Source organism: Triticum dicoccoides, chromosome 7A (genome assembly GCF_002162155.2).
Source record: "Triticum dicoccoides isolate Atlit2015 ecotype Zavitan chromosome 7A, WEW_v2.0, whole genome shotgun sequence".
NCBI lineage: Eukaryota > Viridiplantae > Streptophyta > Magnoliopsida > Poales > Poaceae > Triticum > Triticum dicoccoides.
The window spans coordinates 566,533,080-566,548,447 of NC_041392.1; the positions used below are offsets into that span (position 1 = coordinate 566,533,080).

General features: G+C 43.5%; 2 protein-coding genes across 7 annotated transcripts; one reads left to right on the forward strand and one right to left on the reverse strand.

The window, feature by feature from the left end:
- Window positions 1-365: 365 nt before the first annotated feature.
- LOC119328035 (myb family transcription factor PHL7-like) lies at window positions 366-3,952 on the forward strand. Of its 4 annotated transcripts, XM_037601080.1 has the most exons (8): window positions 366-597; window positions 920-1,007; window positions 1,142-1,365; window positions 1,627-1,703; window positions 1,794-1,836; window positions 1,916-1,973; window positions 2,203-2,272; window positions 3,224-3,952. In XM_037601080.1, exons 2-8 carry the CDS (start codon window positions 925-927, stop codon window positions 3,752-3,754), a joined length of 1,086 nt encoding a protein of 361 aa, XP_037456977.1. In that variant the 5' UTR covers window positions 366-597; window positions 920-924; the 3' UTR covers window positions 3,755-3,952. The 4 variants fall into 4 exon arrangements, with proteins under 4 accessions (XP_037456977.1, XP_037456979.1, XP_037456978.1 ...); XM_037601082.1 differs by having other exon boundaries at window positions 1,004-1,365; XM_037601081.1 differs by lacking the exon at window positions 920-1,007.
- Window positions 3,953-4,050: 98 nt separating this feature from the next.
- Window positions 4,051-6,657, reverse strand: LOC119328036 (probable calcium-binding protein CML21). Of its 3 annotated transcripts, none has more exons than XM_037601085.1 (5): window positions 6,487-6,657; window positions 5,623-5,885; window positions 5,078-5,274; window positions 4,730-4,904; window positions 4,051-4,398 (listed from the first exon to the last, which is right to left on the reverse strand). In XM_037601085.1, the coding sequence occupies exons 2-5, from the start codon at window positions 5,816-5,818 to the stop codon at window positions 4,295-4,297; spliced, it is 672 nt and encodes a 223-aa protein (XP_037456982.1). In that variant the 5' UTR covers window positions 5,819-5,885; window positions 6,487-6,657; the 3' UTR covers window positions 4,051-4,294. The 3 variants fall into 3 exon arrangements, with proteins under 3 accessions (XP_037456982.1, XP_037456981.1, XP_037456983.1); XM_037601084.1 differs by having other exon boundaries at window positions 6,482-6,656; XM_037601086.1 differs by lacking the exon at window positions 6,487-6,657 and adding an exon at window positions 5,971-6,067.
- Window positions 6,658-15,368: the final 8,711 nt, after the last annotated feature.

Consider the following 15,368-nt stretch of genomic DNA (forward strand, 5'->3'; position numbering starts at 1 on the left):
ATTGAATTGTAGAGAATGTGAATCAATCTGTGGTTGGATGGTTAGAGAGATAGTTGTATCCCCAGCCCACCAGGGTTCAAGTCCAGATACTCGCATTATTCTGAATTTATTTCAGGATTTTCGGCGATGCGCTTTCAGTGGGAGTAGACGTTTTCGTCGACGACGAGACACTTACTGTGACTTCGTAAATTTCAATATGACGTGCCGGCTCAGTCTTTTGAAGGTGCTCATAGGGTGTGTGTGCGCGTTCATAAAGGTGAGTGCATGCGCGTATGTATGAAGAAAAGCAATAAAGATAAATTTTTTTCAGTGGGAAAACATGTATAAGGTGCACGGCGCACTCCACTTCCGCGACGCGTCAGGTGGAGAAAGCCATAGCCATGTGAAGGGCACCGGCTGCCCAGGGCGAACTGAACCCATCCAAATCTCTGCTCCCAGTCCCAGGAGGAAGGGGCGGACACAGAAAGATCTCCCAGTCTGCGGGAACCACCGGGCACGGTACGGTTCCGCGCTAGCCCGGGGCACGGGGATCCTCGCGGCCCGTCCGCGCCATCCGCCGAGCTATCCATCCTGCGGGAGGGGTGGGTCTTGATTCAGGTGCGCGGTCTCTTTCCTCGCCGAGTTCTTGGGAATCTTACTAGTTCTTCTGGTCTCTACTTCCCAGTGCAGGTTTCAGTTAGGTTTAGTTACCTGCTTTGCTGGGGCCGAACCGCCGACCGCGGCCGTTGTCTTGTTGTGCTGTGAAACTGGGGAAAATGTAGATATCCATCTGGCATTTCTTTCTCGAATTGCAACCGTACATGAAAAATTGCATGCCTTCCCCCATCACTACGTAGTGTACCATTTTTAATCTCGCTTATGGCGCTAGATCTTGGCGGAGGGGTTCAATATCTCATGAAATACATTTGTCAATAAGTAGGCCAAATGGACAACTCCGAGTCCGTCCTTGATAAAAACAAGAAACATGGTCCAACCTCCACTTATGGGTGGACTGCATTCCTAGCCAGGTGATTGTTCAAGAACATCAACGAAGCGACGGGACAGTAAATCTGTCAGATTTCTTATACTCCCACTGCATAATCTACTTGTTGTGGTGGAAATCCACAACGTGGTTACCTAGTTGATGACGTTCTTTCTTCAGAGGATGCCAGATGTATGAACCAAAGCCATTTTCGAGCACTGGATCAGCGCACAGCAATCCGGTTTCTCACGATCAACAAATCGGACCAACTGCCAACAATGCAGCATCTAATATTGGTGGAAATGGCTCAAACAACAGCTTTGCCACCAGACAGCGTTTACGGTGGACAGATGAGCTTCATGGACGTTTTCTTGAGGCTGTAGCACAGCTTGGTGGACCCGACAGTAAGTTACTACATCTTTTTAGTTTGCTTTTTCTCTTTTAACACATTATAGATTATAGATGCATAGCTTGTTTGACTATCATTGGCTTAACATGATATGTATGCTCCCTGTTTAATATTTTTTAATTCTTGGGTGCATTTTTGCTGACTCTCGACACAGGTTTATTCTAGTTAGTTAATGGAGCAGCCAAACATGATATATTGGTATCCAAATATTTCATGAACCCATACATTTTAGGCACTGATGCAGTTGTTCTTTCAGGGGCTACTCCTAAGGGAATTCTTAGAACAATGGGTGTTCAAGGGTTGACCATTTATCATGTCAAAAGTCATCTCCAGGTAACTGAACCCTGAGACACTTAGCACTTTGGCATAATATTCTTATGAACTTACCCCTGCATTTACTGACTGCGTTACCTGTTTCTTCAGAAATATCGGCTTGCAAAATACATCCCAGACCCCACAGCTAGCGGTGAGTAATTGTTGAACAAAAATGTTTCATTTAGCTTGCGAGAGTTCAGATGCACTGTGATTCAATTTTTGTATTGTAGGTGACAAGCCAGAGAAGAAAGATCTAGGAAATCTGCTTGCAGGAATGGAAAACTCCCCGTAAGTTTATTTTTCGCATGTATTTCGCAAAAGGCTGTATATGTGGCATACCAATGTAGTCTAAAATTTGAACTTCAATTTTATATATTTTACTTGGGTCTAATCCATTTGATGCTGCTCAACAGCATATACTGTCAAATTATCGACTGGAACTTTCTGGTAGATTGGTAGTAAATTTGAAGGTTATTCTGTTTCCTGAATCTTGATAAAGCATACCTTTCAACAACAGGGGAATGGAGACAAGCGAGGTTCTAAAGTTGCAGGTGGAGGTACAGAAGCGGCTACGTGAACAATTAGAGGTAAGTAGATACATTATGGGCAGTGAGCACCCTGTGAATGACTTATTCAATTTGAAGCTTTTCCATGAAGGCTGAACATTTGTGCTTTTAACATTGTAATAAAAGGGCAGCCCAGTGCACGTAGCTCCCACTTGTTCAGGGTTCGGGGAAGGGTCCGACCACTTTGGGTCTATAGTACGGAGCCTTTCCCTACATTTCTGTAAGAGCTTGTTTCCAGGACTCGAACCCGTGACCATGGTCACAAGGCAACAGCTTTTAACATTGTAATATTATGTATATTATTGGAAATAGTACAGTTTTCTGCATTGAATCTGGTTAATCTGTCATATTAAGCCCATTGACATCATACTCCTTTAGCAAGTGATTGCCAAATATTTACAGCAGCACATTCCCCTTACTGTAGGTTATGTTGTTACCCCGAAACATAAAAAAGACTTGCTCAGTGTTATTTGTATTAACTGAGCGACAATTAATATGTATCGGAGGGAGTACATTCTAATGGCACAGTATATATTTTTGACTTATCATGCATGCAACTTTCTTTTTCTGGCTCAAGATCAGCTGAAACACATTGTTACTGCAAAAATCAGTTCAAGTTGAAACACACCATTCCTGACCTAAAATAAGTTGGAGTTGAAACACATCATCACTAGATAAATCAGCTGAGATTGAGAGACATCATCTCTGCAATAAAACCTAAATAAACACTAGTAGTTCTGACTTTGCAAACATTATATTTCTTGGGTGACATAATCCTGTATCAGTAATCATCAGTTCACATGAGCTCTTAATTCAGTCTCAGCGAAACTGCTTTAGGAAGCACAGTAGTGAGACTGGTCTGGTCATGCACAATTTTTCAGGCAGTGAAGCAGTGTCATATGAAGTTTCTGTCTTTGCATTCCAATTGCAGGAAACTATATCACTAACTGCTTCAGCAAAACATATTTGCAGGTACAAAGGCAGCTACAGCTCAGAATAGAAGCCCAAGGCAAGTATCTCCAGAAGATCATGGAGGAGCAGCAGCGCCTGAGCGGTGTGCTGTGCGAATCAGGTAAACCGAACGCGCTCGCCCTGGCTGAGGAGGAGCTCCACCATGATTTCAGCAAGACTGAGCCATCGACCCCAGTGTTGACCTCGGAGCCCTCATTCCGGGACAAGGACGTTACTGCAAGTGGTGATCTGGAAGGAACAGACGAGCTGCTCAAGGTTCTTTCTTCACATGATGACTGCCTCTCCTTGGACCATGAGCTTTCGACCCCGGATTCCAGTTGTGTTGCCGGTTACCTCCTAAACAGCCCCAGAGATAGCAAGAGGGCTTGCATCAGCAACAGCCTTGGCCACGGAAACAGCGAGTTCACACTTCCTCACATCATTCCGGAGTCGAGCTTGGTGTTCTCATCCGGCACAGGGCGATCTGGTTCATCGGCGGCTCTGGATGCCAGTGAAGATGGTTTTACCAATGGCTCAGGCAGTGATGTTTGATTAGGATTCACTAGTTGTATCCATCAGTCAGTAGAGTTATTGGTCTTAGAAGAGAGTTGATGATGTGGACCATGTCTTCGATGTGTGTTGTATTGCATCACTTGTGTTTATTCAGTCAGAGGTTCCATAATATTCTAACAGATTGTAATGTAACGATCTAGAGCTTCATCACGGTGAAATTGCTGTTATTGGGCTTCAGATTGCGTGACTTTGGGCTCGGTATCTGGTAGCTAAACTGATTTCACAATCTGTTGTCAATATAGGCATGGATATAAGATGATGCATGTCAACTAGTATAAGCTACGCAAGAACAAATTAACACGGGTGATTAGACACGGGATTTCAATGTTGTCAATATTTTGCTTACACAACATAACTTGCGCAGTGGAGGCGAAGCAGTCACAGACACTGTTTGATACAGGTGTTCAGACATGTCAGTCATTCTATTTGGAACATGCCGAGTCAATATTAACAGGAAGATAAAACCACCATGCAACCAATTTATAGTCAGCCATTCTTCAGCTGTCGCTTCCACATCGTTCATTCATCGTCGTCCTCATTTTCGCCAATCCCTACCCAGCGAGTGAATGCAAACAGGAATTCCTTGAAGGTAACCATCCCATTCTTGTCCCAATCCATCTCCTCTGGTGCCATGTGAAAAAAAATGGATATACGTTAGTTACCGGATAAAATGAGCTTCTAATCTAGACTAACAGTGCAGATTATCAGTTTTGGATTCCGCAGCTGCAGAGAAGGCAAAACATTCACAATGAAGCAGAGAGTTTGTTCACAGATGATGCTGTCGACAGGTGACATCAAGTAGCTACATTCGGAGGGCGGTAGCAGTGTCAAGCATTTTCCTGTGCATATTTAGTTTTCTTCATCTAGATGACGACTCATGAGTGCAGAGTCAACAGTAAAAAAAGGGCGAACAGAGATTAGAGAGCTAGTCATTTTATGAACTGGAGAACTCACCAAATCTTTTCATGGCTATACGGCCAGCGGAGCGTTCCCCTGGTATGCTCTCATTTATTGCTTGAATCATCTCATCCTTGCTCACATACCCGTCCTTATTCTTATCCAAGAAGACAAATGCATCAACCAAGGTCTCAAAAGTTGACTCAAGATCTCCTAATCCCATCTTTGTCTTCTGTTATTCAGTTAAGGAAATAGTAACACTCTTGCATAATTAATGTACGAGACCTAAAACAGGAACTGAATGCAGAAGTTTGTGAATACCATCTAAGAAACATTAATAACGCAATCATATTTATGCTATGATATCCTTTTAAAGGGAAACAGTGTATAAAGAATGAAGGATACTGCTTCTGACGCAGTCGGATCATTGAGAAGATAAACAAGGCACAGAAAGACAATGAACTCATTGTACTTCATGCCCATATCTTCATTTATGTCGCAAGCTTCAAAGAGATCGCCTATCTCCTCTGTGAATGAGATTTCCAGCTTCTGAAAACAATGCTTCAGCTCTTCTTTATCAATTTCACCATTGGAATCTTCATCTGAGAAAGGTCGGAAGCAAGTTATGGATCTGTTAGTTACACAAAAAGCAACAAAATGCCTAGATAAATTATGCTTGTTTGCACAAGTCAGTTAATATTTGTCAAAGTGCAGTATTCTTCCGCATAGGTACCGCTGCACTGTAAAACATCACTTGAACTCAACAGTTTACTGACAAGAACAATAAGTGAAACAAGGGTTCAGATATCAACAATTTGTTGAACCGCTCCTCCTTCATTATAACTTCATAACATAGTAAGTAGGATGATTGTCACAATTCGTTAGCTATGAACTTAGAAGGACAATAGAAAAATGACTAGCACACAAAGAGCGAGTGCGGCAGGGCTCACCGAATTGCTCAAAGATAGTCTTGCATTTTCTCAAGCCCTCGTCGATTTTGGGGAACTTCATGATAATAGTATTGAACGACTTGACCGAAGTTCCATGCGCCGCTCTCTGCTTCATGGACTCCACCATCTTCGACTCTAGCTTCATGCCATGCGAGCCCTGCCTGCCGGCGTCGGGGCGTCCAAACACGCCTCCCATGCCAGCACTTCAGTTCCCTCAGTGCCCACAACTGGATACAGAGCAAATGAGCGAACAGTAGCAGCACCTGAAAATGAACCATAGTTGTCTGTCATATCTCAAGCTTTGGTGACTGCTTCACTGCATTATAATATTCTGCCAAGTAGTAGTACCAGAACCAAGCTATGCTCGCCGCTAGCTACCGCATTCAGAGTCAGAACTCACTAGAATATCATTCTTTTTCACACGAGAAGAACAGGACTCTCACTCAGCATTTCATCGTCACCACCATCAACCAATCAGCTAATCATACTGAATCTGGAATGGACAGTGAGGAAATCAGCAGTGGCAGCACGGGCCAGGGCACGCGACAACAAACAACAAGAGCGTACTTGACAGCACTAATTAACGAACATAAAGAATCTAGGCACAGGCAAGTCCCTGGGCTAACCTAAGCAAGACCCCACCTAATCCTACCAACCAAGTACCAACCGGGCTCGGCCTCGGGCTCGGGCTCAGTTGAGTTCTCGCGTAGCGCCAAATCATCGTCTACCCGGAAGAAAGAAACCTGCGGAAGTCCTCCCGCGGTTGCTTGCGCACGCACGGGACGAACAGACCAGCCGCAAGAACGCCACGCGGAATCAATCAGGGGGAAGACTGCGAGTGGATAGAGCAGGGGCTTGCCTTGCCTGCGCGAGGAAGCCGGCGATGCGGATACGCGCGGGGATCCGGAACCGGAGGCGCTGATCGGCGGCGAGGGAGGTGCGATATTTTTCCCACTTCGCCCTTGGGATTCTTCGGGTCTGGCTGGGGGAGGCGAGGGAAGCTTTTCCTTTTCGGCGCAGGAGATAGGAGGAGGGTGGCGAGAGCGGCGTGAGGTGGCAGCAGCCTGCGCGGGGGACCGGGCGAGGATGCCTTGGTGCGGCTGGCATGTGGGGGCGCGTGAGGTGGGGCCCGGACGTCAGGGAGTGATGGGTGGGGGCAGGGGGTGGTGGGTTAGGTGGCTCTGTGAATGGGGATGACTTCGCCGAGATGACACGCCCGCCGGGTGGCGGGTGCCCCGTGAATGGAAGAGTCGACCTCGGACCGTTGTCTCGCTGTCGCCGCTTCCTTTTCTTTTCTTCATTGATTGAGTGCATTATTATCGCGAAATTGCTGCCACGCGATGATTAAAGCGCGTATGCATTTTGAAATTAAACTTTAATCGTAAATTTGACCAATAAAGGTGAGTAACCAAAATTATACGCTTCAATTCGTATTTGAAGTGTTACAATTTTTAGATCATACTCCCTCCGTCTCATAATATAAGATGACTTTTGACACTACACTAGTGTGAAAAAACATCTTACATTATGGGGCGGAGGGGGTAGTATATACTAAGAAGGGTTGGACGCGCTTTGATGGGTCATTGAATTTGTTGGGTTCTTAAATTTCTTTACTCAGTCATAACTTTTTTGAAAAAATCAAACCTCTTTAAATTTGATCAAATTTGGTAGAGAAATGTATCAAAATTCATAATTTCAAAGCGGTTTTATTAGATTCATCATGAAATGAATTTTGATGTTTTTTGTTTAATATTATGGTTGTCGATATTTTTGACTCTAAACTTGGTCAAAGTTAAAGAAATTGGATTTAAAAAATAATAATAACCCTTATATTTTGAAATTGATGGAATATTTAGTTTGCCGGCGGGGGAGACGATGGATTGTGTTTTATGTTTATTTATAATGCGGTTATTTGGTGGGCCATTCACAGTGTGATTCTGTGCTATTCGCTAATCAACTCATATTTATGTGGGGATATTTTTTGCATGGGTGGTTGCATGTACTGTGTTCATGCTATAGTATCACCTGGTTGCGCTTTTTTCTAGGTGATTGGAGTCTATGAGGGGTTAGCCGGTTGCTACTGATTGATTTGAAATGTTGGTCCGATCAAAACCGTAAACCATATCCAAAATTGAATACTTCAATCGAATGAAAGAACTTTAAAATTAGGGAACACGGAGAATTAAAATAAATAAGCGGGAGAGCTCCTGGAGAAATTGTTGACTCGGTCAAAATCGGGTGACCCAATTCTAAATTGAAGCTTCAATTAATTATGAAGATTTAAAAATTAAGAAGCATAGTGTGTAGAATAAAAACTAAATGAGAGAGTTTTGAAAAATTGTTGACCCGATCAAAATTAGGTAACCAAATCTCAATTAAAGACCTCAGTTGATTGTGAGGCCTTCAATCCTAGGAAGCTTAGTGATGTAGTATATATATTGTTAGTCTAATTCATGATCAAAATTGAATTTAAAATGTTTGCACGTCTTATTCGTTAAATGAAGGGAATAATAGGCTCGTGTCGCCTATGTAATAGTTGCACCTCCATGTCACATATAAAGCACACTCTATATGGATGATATTTTATAGCTATTAAGAGCAACTTAGCATAGTCACTATGTTGGCAGCCTCGGTATCACATATGTAGCGTATTTTATATGGATATGGAGGATGGACGCTACTGAGGTGATGCACAAACTCAGAGTTTTCATAACGGTTGCCTCTATATCATGGGATCCACTCATCAGTGTGACATCATTTTTTCAATCTTCAATACATATTCAGTTAAACCAACAACATTTAGTTAAACCTGAGCACAACGACAAGGACTTGGACGACCACTAGCACGAGCACAACGTATTTCAACTTGGATTTCAACATGGATTTTAAGAAGGATTACAACTAGGATTAGAACAACCTTAAAGCTATAATTCTCTACTAATTCAAGTATGGACTCTTCATCCTCTTGAAAGTGAGCTTGTAGACGAGGAAGGCTTCAAGTACCTTGACTTCCGTGTTCATGTGGTGGATGAACGCATGTGCGTCCTCGATGCCGGATATAATCACGTTTTTTAGGCCGGCGTGAATGTGGCTTCCATTTCTATGCAAGTGGCCGACGAGATGTGATCGAAGTACACGAGGGCTGTGGGGAGGCGAGCCCGGCCAATGGCTGATTCAGGCTTACGACGTGCGCCGTTATCGACCCACTCAGAGTAATGCCATACCCTCTCCCAGAACTTTCTCTCAACACGACTCTCTTTGGTCTCGCCGAGGGTCCGCGGGAGGGTGCCACCGCACTGACATGGTCGATGCCCATGGTTGTGGCAGCAATTGGGGAGTGCAAAGAGAGGGGTGAGGTGGTGATCGGCTTAGAGGCTGAGTGTGGTGGCAACGGTGATTAGGGTTATAATAACCACGAAGGGGCACGCTCTAGAGAAAAACGGAGGATGATTTCCGTGAGCGGGTAGGAAACAGGTGTGAAACACGACGACGCTCATTAATTAGCGCTCTTCCCAGTGGAAATGCAGTTGCCGCATTGGTAGGGTCATAAGTGGCAGCCGTACAAACGACCACACCATTAACAAACCAACGACCATAGCCTCCAAATATGGAGGCTAACAAGCTAGGTATGAACTGTCTACCATAAATTATGGTGACTCAGGGCCATATAATCACTCTACTAAAGTGTCATTTTAAACCAAAATCAGCATGTCAACAATTATTATGTTGATCGGCTTGATATAGCAACTCTGCTAAAGTTACTCTAAGCGCCCGAAAGCTCCCTATTGCATCAGATCTGCCATGGTTATAGGCGGTTTTTGGCATGAGGAATTTTTCAGCTCCCGCCCGATCACCCAGCTGCATCATCGCCATGTCTCCTCCATCCACCTCCGCAGCCTGCTAGTGACCCATGCCCCTTTTCCCCTAGCGTCGCACGCCCTTGGAAGCACCCACGCGAGGCATTGCTGCCACGTAGTCGTCGCCCTGCATGTGACACCCCGAGACCGATGCGCCAGGTGTCTTTCAGTTATTCGTTGTTGTTGTCTTGCCATTTGCTTGTGTGTTTCATCTTGCCATGTCATCATGTGCATTGCATCATCATGTTTTCAAAACTTGTATCCGTCCGGGTTTCCCCTGAAGGAAATATGCCCTAGAGGCAATAATAAAGTTATTATTTATTTCCTTATTTCATAATAAATGTTTATTATTCATGCTAGAATTGTATTAACCGAAAACATAATACATGTGTGAATACATAGACAAACAAAGTGTCACTAGTATGCCTCTACTTGACTAGCCCGTTAATCAAAGATGGTTATGTTTCCTAACCATGAACAATGAGTTGTTATTTGATTAGCGGGATCACATCATTAGGTGAATGATCTGATTGACATGACCCATTCCATTAGCTTAGCACCCGATCGTTTAGTATGTTGCTATTGCTTTCTTCATGACTTATACATGTTCCTGTAACTATGAGATTATGCAACTCCCGTTTACCGGAGGAACACTTTGGGTGCTACCAAAAGTCACAACGTAACTGGGTGATTATAAAGGAGTACTACAGGTGTCTCCAAAGGTACATGTTGGGTTGGCGTATTTCGAGATTAGGTTTTGTCACTCCGATTATCGGAGAGGTATCTCTGGGCCCTCTCGGTAATGCACATCACTTAAGCCTTGCAAGCATTGCAGCTAATGAGCTAGTTGCGGGATGATGTATTATAAAACAAGTAAAGAAACTTGCCGGTAACGAGATTGAACTAGGTATTGGATACCGACGACCGAATCTCGGGCAAGTAACATACCGATGACAAAGGGAACAACGTATGTTGTTATGCGGTCAGACCGATAAAGATCTTTGTAGAATATGTAGGAGCCAATATGGGCATCCAGGTCCCGCTATTGGTTATTGACCAGAGACGTGTCTCGGTCATGTCTACATTGTTCTCGAACCCGTAGGGTCCACACGCTTAAGGTTTTGATGACAGTTATATTATGAATTTATGAGTTTTGATGTACCGAAGGAGTTCGGAGTCCCGGATGAGATCGGGGACATGACGAGGAGTCTCGAAATGGTCGAGACGTAAAGATCGATATATTGGACGACTATATTCGGACATCGGAAAGGTTCCGAGTGATTCGGGTATTTTTCGGAGTACCGGGTAGTTACGGGAGAAGCAATGGGCCTTGATGGGCTTTAGTGGGAAGAGGAAAAAGGGCCAAGGGGCTGCTGCGCCCCCCTCCCCTCTAGTCCGAATTGGACTAGGGAAAAGGGGGCCGGCCACCTCTCCTTCTCCTCCACTTCCTTCTCCCTTCCTCCCCTCTTGGTGGACTCCTACTAGGACTTGGAGTCCTAGTAGGACTCCACATCCTGGCCGCACCAAGCCTTGGCCGGCCTCCTCCTCCTCCATCCTTTATATACTGAGGCAAGGGGCACCCCATGGACACACAAGTTGATCTTCGTGATCATTCCTTAGCTGTGTGCGGTGCCCCCCTCCACCATATTCCACCTCGGTCATATTGTAGCGGTGCTTAGGCGAAGCCCTACGACAGTAGTACATCAAGATCGTCACCACGCCGTCGTGCTGACGGAACTCTTCCCCGACACTTTGCTGGATCAGAGTCCGGGGATCGTCATCGAGCTGAACGTGTGCTAGAACTCGGAGGTGTCGTAGTTTCGGTGCTTGACCGGTCGGGCCGTGGAGACGTACGACTACATCAACCAAGCTAACGCTTTCGTTGTCGATCTACCAGGTACGTAGATCACACTCTCCCCTCGTTGCTATGCATCACCATGATCTTGCGTGTGCGTAGGAAAATTTTGAAATTACTACGTTCCTCAACAGTGGTATCAGAGCCTAGGTTTTATATGTTGATGTTATATGCACGAGTAGAACACAAGTGAGTTGTGGGCGATATAAGTCATACTGCTTACCAGCATGCCATACTTTGGTTCGGCGGTATTGTTGGACGAAGCGGCCCGGACCGACATTACGCGTACGCTTACGCGAGACCGGTTCCCCCGACGTGCTTTGCACATAGGTGGCTTGCGGGTGACACTTTCTCCAACTTTAGTTGAACCAAGTGTGGCTACGCCCGGTCCTTGCAAAGGTTAAAACAGCACCAACTTGACAAACTATCGTTGTGGTTTTGATGCGTAGGTAAGATTGGTTCTTGCTTAAGCCCGTAGCAGCCACGTAAAACTTGCAACAACAAAGTAGAGGACGTCTAACTTGTTTTTGCAGGGCATGTTGTGATGTGATATGGTCAAAACGTGATGAGATATAAATTTTGTTGTATGAGATGATCATGTTTTGTTGAAGTTATCGGCAACTGGCAAAAGCCTTATGGTTGTCTCTTTATTGCATAAGATGCAAGCGCCAAATAATTGCTTTACTTTATCGCTATGCGATAGCAATAGTTGCAAGAGCAATAGTTGGCGAGACGACCATGTGACGACATATTGATATAGATCAAGATGATGGAGATCATGGTGTCATGCCGGTGACGATGGAAATCATGACGATGCTTTGAAGATGGAGATCAAAGGCTCAAGATGATGATGGCCATATCATGTCACATATTTTGATTGCATGTGATGTTTATCTTTTTTATGCATCTTATCTTGCTTTGTTTGACGGTAGCATTATAAGATGATCTCTCACTAATTATCAAGAAGTGTTCTCCCTGAGTATGCACCGTTGCCAAAGTTCGTCGTGCCCAGACACCACATGATGATCGGGTGTGATAAGCTCCACGTCCATCTACAACGGGTGCAAGCCAGTTTTGCACACGCAGAATACTCGGGTTATACTTGACGAGCCTAGCATATGCAGATATGGCCTCGGAACACAGAGACCGAAAGGTCGAGCGTGAATCATATAGTAGATATGATCAACATAATGATGTTCACCATTGAAGACTAATCCATTTCACGTGATGATCGGTTATGGTTTAGTTGATTTGGATCACGTGATCACTTAGAAGATTAGAGGGATGTCTATCTAAGTGGGAGTTCTTAAGTAATATGATTAATTGAACTTTAATTTATCATGAATTTAGTCCTGGTAGTATTAGCATATCTATGTTGTGGATCAATAGCTCGCATTGTTGCTTTCATGTGTTTATTTTGATATGTTCCTAGAGAAAATTGTGTTGAAAGATGTTAGTAGCAAAGATGCGGATTGGATCCGTGATCTGAGGTTTATCCTCATTGCTGCATAGAAGAAGTATGTCCTTGATGCACCGCTAGGTGACAGACCTATTGCAGGAGCAGATGCAGACGTTATGAATGTTTGGCTAGCTCAATATGATGACTACTTGATAGTTTAGTGCACCATGCTTAACGGCTTAGAATCGGGACTTCAAAGACGTTTTGAACGTCATGGACCATATGAGATGTTCCTGGAGTTGAAGTTAATATTTCAAGAAAATACCCGAGTTGAGAGATATGAAGTCTCCAACAAGTTCTATAGCTAAAAGATGGAGGAGAATCGCTCAACTAGTGAGCATGTGCCCAGATTGTCTGAGTACTACAATCACTTGAATCAAGTGGGAGTTAATCTTCCAGATAAGATAGTGATTGACAGAATTCTGTAGTCACCATCACCAAGTTAGTAGAACTTCGTGATGAACTATGATATGCAAGGGATAACGGAAACGATTCCCAAGCTCTTCGTAATGCGGAAATTGACAAAGGTAGAAATCGAGAAAAACATCAAGTGTTGATGATAGACAAGACCACTAGTTTCAAGAAAAGGGCAGAGGGAAGAAGGGGAACTTCAAGAAGAACAGCAAGCAAGTTGCTGCTCAAGTGAAGAAGCCCAAGTCTGGTCCTAAGCCTGAGACTAAGTGTTTCTACTGCAAAGGGACTGGTCACTGGAAGCGAAACTACCCCAAGTGATTGGCAGATAAGAAGGATGGCAAAGTGAACATAAGTATATTTGATATACATGTTATTGATGTGTACTTTACTAGTGTTTATAGCAACCCCTCAGTATTTGATACTAGTTCAGTTGCTAAGATTAGTAACTCGAAACGGGAGTTGCAGAATAAACAGAGACTAGTTAAGGGTGAAGTGATGATGTGTGTTGGAAGTGGTTCCAAGATTGATATGATCATCATCGCATACTCCCTATACTTTCGGGATTAGTGTTGAACCTGAATAAGTGTTATTTGGTGTTTGCGTTGAGCATGAATATGATTTGATCATGTTTATTGTAATACGGTTATTCATTTAAGTAAGAGAATAAATTGTTGTTCTGTTTACATGAATAAAACCTTATATGGTTACACACCCAATGAAAATAGTTTGTTGGATCTCGATCGTAGTGATACACATAATCATAATATTGAAACCAAAAGATGCAGAGTTAATAATGATAGTGCAACTTAGTTGTAGCACTGCCGTTTAGGTCATATTGGTGTAAAGCGCATGAAGAAAATCCATGCTGATGGGCTTTTGGAATCACTTGATTATGAATCACTTGATGCTTGCGAACCATGCCTTATGGGCAAGATGACTAAAACGCCGTTCTCCGGAACAATGAAGCAAGCAACAGATTTGTTGGAAATCATACATACTGATGTATGTGGTCCGATGAATATTGAGGCTCGCGATAGATATCATTATTTTCTGATCTTCACAGATGATTTGAGCAGATATGAGTATATCTACTTGATGAAACAAAGGTCTGAAACATTTGAAAAGTTCAAAGAATTTCAGAGTGAAGTGGAGAATCATCGTAACAAAAATGAAAGTTTCTACGATATGATCGCAGAAGTAAAATATTTGAGTTACGAGTTTGGTCTTCAATTAAAATAATGTGAAATAGTTTCACTACTCACACCACCTGGAACACCATAGTGTAATGGTGTGTCCGAACGTCATAACCGTACTTTATTAGATATAGTGCGATCTATGATGTCTCTTACCGATCTACCACTATCGTTTTGGGGTTATGCATTAGAGACAGCTGCATTCACGTTAAAAAGGGCACCATCTAAATCCGTTGAGACGACACCGTGTGAACTATGGTTTGGCAAGAAACCTAAGCTGTCGTTTCTTAAAGTTTGGAGTTGCGATGCTTATGTGAAAAAGTTTCATCTCGATAAGCTCAAACTCAAATCGGAGAAATATGTTTTCATAGGATACCCAAAGGAGACAGTTGGGTACACCTTCTATCACAAATCCGAAGGCAAGACTTTTGTTGCTAAATTCGGAGTTTTTCTAGAGAAGGAGTTTCTCTCGAAAGATGTGAGTGGGAGGAAAGTAGAACTTGATGAGGTAATTGTACCTGCTCCCTTATTGGAAAGTAGTACATCACAGAAAACTGTTTCTGCGACACCTACACCAATTAGTGAGGAAGCTAATGATGATGATCATGTAACTTCAGATCAAGTTACTATCGAATCTCATAGGTAAACCAGAGTGAGATCCATACCAGAGTGGTACGGTAATATTGTTCTGGAAGTTATGTTACTAGACCATGACGAACCTACGAACTATGAGGAAGCAATGATGAGCCCAGATTCCGCAAAATGGCTTGAGGCCATGAAATCTGAGATGGGATCCATGTATGAGAACAAAGTATGGACTTTGGTTGACTTGCCCGATGATCGGCGAGCCATAGTAAATAAATGGATCTTCAAGAGGAAGACGGACGCTGATAGTAGTGTTACTATCTACAAAGCTAGAATTGTCGCAAAAAAGGTTTTCGACAAGTTCAAGGTGTTGACTACGATGA